Here is a 7,890-nt window from a genome sequence, read left to right as displayed (position 1 = left end):
GAACTGGCATATCTAATCATACTTGATACGCAACTATAAATACAATGGGACTAAAATACTCTGAATAAAATGAATACCTAGGTTTGCATTAAAACTATAATGCTAAAAGTCTCTGCAGGAAATGGAACGCTGTGATTAAACCCGGACAGTTATGTAGTCATATTGTGGATAAATATAGCATGATCAACTATATTTATTCAAAATATGACCAACATGTGTTTGGGGGTAATCATGGCGGGAAATGGACCTAGAAGCTTACCTTGTATCCAAAACTTCTCAGGAACTCAAACACAAATAATTAAAATACTATAGGAGTATTTTTGGAAAAATTATTGCACATACCTTTTTTTTTTCTTACCCACTTCTCACTCCCTGTTCACGCGTAGTCGTCATGGACGAAGCACATCAGGGCGCTCTTTTCTATCAGAACCTAGTGGCCCACGGAATGATTGAAGAAGACCCCGAGATGGGTCAGGAGGCGGCCCCCGGTGTCGGGCCTGAGGAGTATGTGGAGACAGACTATGAGTTTGGAGAGTCCGATGAGCTCACAGAGGAGAGTGGACACTAATAAAGTCTCCAGTGAACCTCCCACTTCAGAGACAGTACAAGATCACTCCAAAGCGCCACGGGATCCAGTTGATAGGACTGACTTCCTAGAGGAGGAGGTTTCCAATCTTTGGCATCAACTATTAGCGACAGAGGCCCGAGCTGTACAGGCCAAGCACGAGAGAGACGAGGTAGTCAGGGAGATGGTCGAGCTAGCCGATCTTGTAGCATGACATTTCAGCATGTGATTTCGTTACCAGACCCACCCCGACGTAGCTAGAATACGTCTTTGTACTATCGTTATGATTTTCTTTTTATGTTTTACTCTATGTACTATCGACCATATGTTTAAGTGATTACACTACTCATAGGGTCGTCATGCTGTCGGATCACCATAACACAAGACGTTGCCCTTGTTACATACGAGAAGGAAGCATGCGTACATGTTGGAACTCATGATGATGAGTGGGTGATTGATAGCGCTGCATCATATCATTCGACTCCAAACCGAGATTTATTCACTACTTATAAACCCGGAGACCATGGTACCGTGAAGATGGGAAACACTAGTTTCTCAAGCATTGCTGGTATTGGTGATGTGCATTTAAAGACAAATGTTGGATGTACATTGGTGCTGAAAGATGTTCGACATGTCCCAGAGCTGAGAATGAATCTTATCTCAGTTGGAACTCTTGACGTCCAAGGATATGATAATCAATTTAAAAATGGTACCTGGAAGTTGTTAAAAGGTGTTATGGTTGTTGCAAGGGACAACTTGATGGTACTCTTTATAAAAGCCATGCAAAGCTACTTCAGCCAAGTCTCAATGCTGTTGAAGAAGAGACATCACCAAACTTGTGGCATAGAAGACTAGGCCACATGAGCGAGAAGGGATTGACGACTCTTGCAAAGAAGGAGTCCATTTCAATGGCAAAAGATGTTGCCCTGGATCCTTGTGAATACTGCCTATTTGGGAAAACAACATAGAGTTTCCTTTAGCTCCACAAGAAAGAACCGCTCTGAGTTGCTGAGCCTTGTCCACTCCGATGTATGTGGACCCATTGAAGTAGAATCTCTTGGTGGAAGCCGGTATTTTGTGACATTCATTGACGATGCATCACGAAAGGTATGTGGATACTGTCTGAGGACGAAGGACCAAGTATTGGACCACTTCAAAGCTTTTCATTCAATGGTGGAAAGACAAATAGGAAAGCATTTGAAATGTCTCCGATCAGATAATGGAGGCGAGTACTATTCCCGTGAGTTCTCTAAATACTACACGGAACATAGTATCAGACATGAAAAGACTGTCCCACGAACCCCACAACACAATGTTGTAGTAGAACGAATGATTCAAACTATTGTTGAGAAAGTTCGATGCATGCTCAACATGAATAAACTCCCAAAGCCATTATGGGGTGAAGCTGTATTGACAGCTTGCTATCTAATAAATAGGTCACATTCTGTTCCACTAAAATTTGAAGTTCCGGAGAAGATATGGACGGGTAAAGACATATCATATTCTCACTTGAGAGTATTTGGGTGTAAGGCGTTTGCATATGTACCAAGTGAATTGCGGAAGAAGTTGGACCTCAAATCCACTCCATGCATCTTTATTGGATACACTACTAGAAAAACAGCCTTTTACGACGCGCAATGCGTGTCGTAAAACGCTCAGACGACGCACAAATGCGTGTCAAGGAAGGCCCTGTCATAACGAGAGACGACACGCTTTTGCGCGTCGTCTATAGACGACGAGCATTTACGACGCGCAGTTACGACACGCATTTACGACGCTCATTTACGACACGCAATGCGTATCAAGGAAGGCCCTGTCATAAAGGAAGACGACATGCATTTGTGTGTCGTAACCTTACGACGTGCATTTATGACACTCACTGCGTATCATTAAAGCCCTTGTCATAAATGAAGATGACACGCATTTGCGTGTCATAAAATTCAGCAACCATTTACGATATGAATTTACGACACCTCTTTACGATACTCATTTACGCATAATACATAAATATGGAAACAAATATATACCAAAACAATTAATTTCATCCTATAACATCATTTCAAAAAATTATAATACATTGGTATTATGGAGATCTGATTGTACATTATTATTAAGAGGTTTTCCTTAAATATATAACCTAATACTACATTGCTATTAAGGGACACCTTGTTTCAGATATCATTTCAAAAAAAATCCTCCATGTCAAAAAATTGGTTGTTGTCCACCGGGTGTAGATGGCAAGTAATGACTTGAACATTAGCTGAAACAAAAAATCTTTAATTAATCACACAATCAACAACATTTAGAAGTACATCAGAATGCATATGTAAACTACAATATCAATTATAAATTTGAAAAAGGAAGAGCAAGAGAAGAAAAAGAAGAATATCATATGGTTAGTTACCTGATCTTCTTTGCATGTGGGGAATTTGGAATAAATACACTACAATATGAATTATAAATTTGAAAAAAATGTATGAATGTAAGACTATTGGCTCACCATCTTCTTTGCACGTGGGGAATTTGGCAGCTTATTGCTTGCATCCTGTCATTTGAAGAAACATGTAAAGATTTGAAATGCAATTAATAGGGTTTATGTTATATATAAAATATAACACATAATGCCACTTCCCTTCCAACTATGTCATGTGATGTTCTGAAAGGTATCCCCTGCAAAGAAAAATGTTAATCTTACTCAATTCTCATAAAAAACACACTAATATGGTTTATGTTATATATAAAATATAAAAATCACGAAATTATCCAAATTGAACTCCTCGCACTTCCTAAAATATAAGGAAATATTAATACAAGGAATTGCTGGAATGGAATGGAATGAACCATTCCATTCCTTCTCTAATTCCATTCCAAAACTAGTGATTGAAGTTTGCATCTTACCAGGTGATCCATTTTTTTTCAATATCTACAACCGATCTTACTCCCTATTTGAAAGAAAGAACACAAAGAATGTTTTAGTAAAAAAAGGATGCATAAATGTAAGGATTGATAAATAAATAAATAAATAAAACCTGATCAGGAACCATTCCATTGGTTGGAGATCTAACAACAATAGAGTAGATCTCCGATTGCTTCCGGAAGCTTCATAATCTTCTCCATCCTGTTTCCAAATGTTCTATTTCATATCTTTCAACAAAAAAGTAGAAAAAACTATTTTTTAACATATGGACGATATTACCCTTGTCCTAGGTGTTGTTGAACCCAACCTATATGACCTAACTTGATGTGAAGCAACCTCCACTACTTGATTTCCTCCAATAAAATTCGGATGTGATGTGTTTATACGATCAATCTACAATAATAATGTAATTGATTTAACCATTAATATGGAAATTAAGAATTTAAAAAATAAGTAATAGATTAAATACTAATACCTCCATTTCTACTAAGTGTCGAATCATTGTTTGTGAAGGTTCAAGACCTTCAAAAGTGTAGGAACAAAAACTGTAGAAAATTAAAGCTAGTTATAGATAGTTTAACTGTAATGTCAGTTAGTGAACTAAGTAGAAAAAAACAGAAAAACATACAGTCGTTCCTTAATAAAAAAATCATAGCTATCTAACCTCTCACGAAGTGGATTCCACTTTTGCCCCCAGTAATAAAATTCAAAACATCAAACAATTCAGAACCATTTTTAAACTGCTCAAGGGTAATGATGTCAAATTGTTTATTACCTGAAAAGACTTCACCAATACGATACACCATCTCACCTTCCTTAACAACCCTTTCAGAAACCTCTTTACTAACAACCAAAACCATCCCAATTCCCATATTAAAAGTCCTCTTCATTTCACCATCTTCAATCCTTCCAGCCTGAAAAGGGGCAAAACCGGAAACATCATTAGAAAAAAACAAATAACCAACTTTTTTTTAACACCAAAAAAAACTTAAATACCTTTTGGATCCATTGAAAAACAGGGGGGACCGAACAAGAGTCGTTATAAACAAGAGCACCAAGCCCTATGTGTGCAATTCCTTTTATACCCTCATGGCTAGGGGCATTCAGGGCTCTTTATGGTGATCAAGAGATATATGAAACAACTTATTTTAAGCCATTTCCTGGCTATTATTTTAGTGGTGATGGTTGGAGTAGGTAATTTACTCATACGTAGGTTGTGTGTGTTTGGCCTTACTAATTGGAAAACTATAGCTTTTTCCTGATAAGCTAAGTTGGTAGCTGGCTGATAAAGTAACGGATTTTTGTAAAAACTTGCTGATCAGCTAATTGGAAAATGTTAAATGACATATAAAGGTATATAACTGAAAATGAGCGTATAAGGGTATATTTGTCAAACTTGTGGAAAAATCCTCATGGGATTAACTTCTTAAAAAGCTACATTCCAATAGGCTCAAAAAATTAAGCTATAGCGTATGCCTACCAAATACAACCATATTATTCATTTTACATCTTCAGTTAGCTGATAATGTTAAGTTTTCTTTTAGGGACAAGAATGGATACCATTGGCTCATAGGGAGAGTTGATGACATAATGACGTAATAAATGTCAGGTATCAAATTCTTGACCCAAATGACCATGGCTAGAAGAGCTTGCTAAGCAATAACCAAGCATAGAGTATTAGCTGTATATTAGTTGTATATTATTAGCTGTATGTTTCTAGGGTATTTAATATTTTACCTAGTCAAAATATTGCTCCAAAATTAGAAGATTGTAATTCCCGATTTTATGGCTATCTCCCTGTATATGTACGATTCGGTTGTGGAATGAAATCATAGGAGAATTCAATTACGTTCATGGTATCAGAGCCATCACTCTCTACCTAAAATCACTACCTGCAGGTCACGATCTGCAACTCCTGCTACTTTCTTTTCTCTGTTATTTTTTTTCCAACCTGTTCTCATGTATGAAAAGGCGGAAGCCTCATCCACTGCTGTCGCCAAAACCATGCACCCTGTGTATGCTGTGGCCAATATTCAACAAAAGTCAGGGTTCTCGATGGCTTGAAGGTCTCTTACTCATCATGGGTTAAGTTATTCCAGCTTCATGCCAAGGGCTATAAAGTCATGGCACATATTGATGGTACGAAACCACCTGCCAAAACTGACCCTGAGTATGAATCATGGTCTGAAATCGATGCAATCGTCTTGCAATGGATTTATGGGACATTATCTGATGACCTGTTGACTCGTGTCCTTGAAACTCAGTCTACGGCTCGTGAAGCTTGGTGTCACATTCAAACCATATTCCTCAACAATAAAGGTTCAAGGGCTGCAGCCCTTGAACACAAGTTCAACAATCTCACTCTGAAATCCATGCCATCCCTCGAAGCATATTGTCAAAAGCTCAAGGAACTAGGTGACAGACTCAATGATGTGGACTGCCCTGTCAACAATCAATGATTAGTTCTTCAATTAGTTCGTGGATTACCTGCTGAGTATGACACAACAACGACCTACATTAATCAGACTCTCCCCACATGGGAGACGGCTGTGAGTATGCTGGAGCTCGAACACCAAAGGCAAACAGCCCGTGAGACCCTGTCCCCACCCACAACCATGGCTGTTATGCATTCTGCGTCATCTACTCAACTCAATCGTCGGCGCCAAGGCAACATGCACAATGGCAAATGACCCAATTCTCAGCAGAGTAGTTCTTCCTCTGCCCCAAGGCGCAACCCAGTGAATCCTCAGCCCAGGTCTCAGCATCAGCAGGTTCAGCAAGCATAGGCACAACCTTGGTTTTCTTCAAATGCTCGTGCTCCCTATTGGGCTTATTGGAGCCCACCTCCCTGTCCTTACCCAACAACTGCAGGTTGGAACTCTCCATGGAATTGTCAACCATCCCAGACTTGGACTCCTTCTGTCCGTAGGGCTGTTTCTCGCACCAATGGCCCAACAGACAATCAGGCTCATTTCACAGCTTATGACCCGATGGAACCTACTCAAATAGGTGAAGCTTTTCAAGCAATGAATCTGGAACAACCCGATGAACAGTGGTACATGGATTCGGGTGCCACTGATCACCTCACTGGAGACCAAGGTAAAATTTCAAATCCCTCATTATCTTGTCCAATTGGTTCGATATTGGTAGGAAATGGTGCTCGTGTGCTAGTGCAAGGATCAGGTCACTCATCTTTTCAAACACCCACCCGAGACCTACACCTTCCAAATATCATTTAAAACCTTATTTCTGTTAGAAAATTTTCAATTGATAATAAGGTTTCTGTTGAATTTGATCCATATGGGTTTTCTGTGAAGGATTACCAGACGGGCCGGATGATATCTCGCCACAATAGCTCCAGTCAACTTTATCCTCTCACCTATCCGGTCACGGGTTCCACCTTTCTGTCCGCAAGTGCTCAAGATGTTTGGCATGACCGTTTGGGTCATCTTGGCCTCCCTGTTTTGGATTTTCTTAGTTCAAATAAAATCATTCCATGTAATAAACGTTGTCAAACTTTAGTTTGCAATTCATGTCAAATTTCCAAGCATAAACGTCTACCTTTTTCTATTTCTACCTCCTCTACTATATTGCCCTTTGATATAATTCATTGTGACTTGTGGACATCACACGTAACAAGTAAAACTGGATATAAATACTACATGGTTTTAATTGATGATTACACCCAATACACATGGGTGTTTCCATTAAAGTTCAAATCCGAAACCTTCACAAAATTCTCAACATTTCACAAATACATTAAAACCCAATTCAACTTACCAATCAAAGCCTTCCAATGTGATCTAGGGGGTGAATTCAACAACCATTCTTTCAAAACATTCGCTGACACAAACGACCTCCACTTCCGGTTTTCTTGCCCCCAAACATCCCAATAAAATGGGAAATCAGAGCGCATGATTCGAAGACTTAATGAAATCATGCTTGTCCTTCTTACACATGCATCTCTTCCACCACATTTCTGGGTCGAGGCTCTACATACGGCCTGTTATCTCCATAACATCCTCCCGACTAAGCTCCTCAATTTTCACACTCCCATGTCAGCTCTTTACCTCCACCAACTTGACTATGGCCACCTACGAGTGTTTGGATGTGCGTGTTATCCCAACACCACCTCCACTCGAGCACAAAAATTAGATCTTCATGCCAAACTTTGTGTCTTTCTCGTGTAACAACGTAAATTTTAAAACAATTTTTCATTTTTCAAACATAAATAAACTCATATAATATTCTCGAAATCTCATGTATCAAATGTCATCGCAATAAAACATATCCCAGAATCTCAAAACATAATCCCCTGCCAGTGTGTACAGATCATGCCGACGCCTTCCCGCGATCCTCGCTGGTACCTGAAACACATATCACATAACACGGTAAGCATAAATGCTTA

General features: G+C 39.2%; 1 protein-coding gene across 1 annotated transcript; it reads left to right on the top strand.

Moving 5' to 3' along the window:
- The first annotated feature begins 5,605 nt into the window (after positions 1 to 5,605).
- LOC145105578 (uncharacterized) lies at positions 5,606 to 5,941 on the top strand. Its single transcript, XM_079042661.1, has one exon. The coding sequence runs from the start codon at positions 5,606 to 5,608 to the stop codon at positions 5,939 to 5,941; it is 336 nt and encodes a 111-aa protein (XP_078898787.1).
- The last annotated feature ends 1,949 nt before the right edge of the window (positions 5,942 to 7,890 follow it).

Source organism: Lactuca virosa, chromosome 4, assembly GCF_052849685.1.
Source record: "Lactuca virosa cultivar CGN04683 chromosome 4, Lactuca_virosa_CGN04683_v6, whole genome shotgun sequence".
Taxonomy (NCBI): Eukaryota; Viridiplantae; Streptophyta; class Magnoliopsida; order Asterales; family Asteraceae; genus Lactuca; species Lactuca virosa.
Note: the sequence above shows the minus strand (reverse complement) of the source record. Positions and strands in the feature narration are given on the sequence as shown.

Bases quoted from the DNA above. Each gene is read 5' to 3' on its own strand.
- LOC145105578 (XM_079042661.1), top strand. From the start codon at position 5,606: ATGGCACATATTGATGGTACGAAACCACCTGCCAAAACTGACCCTGAG.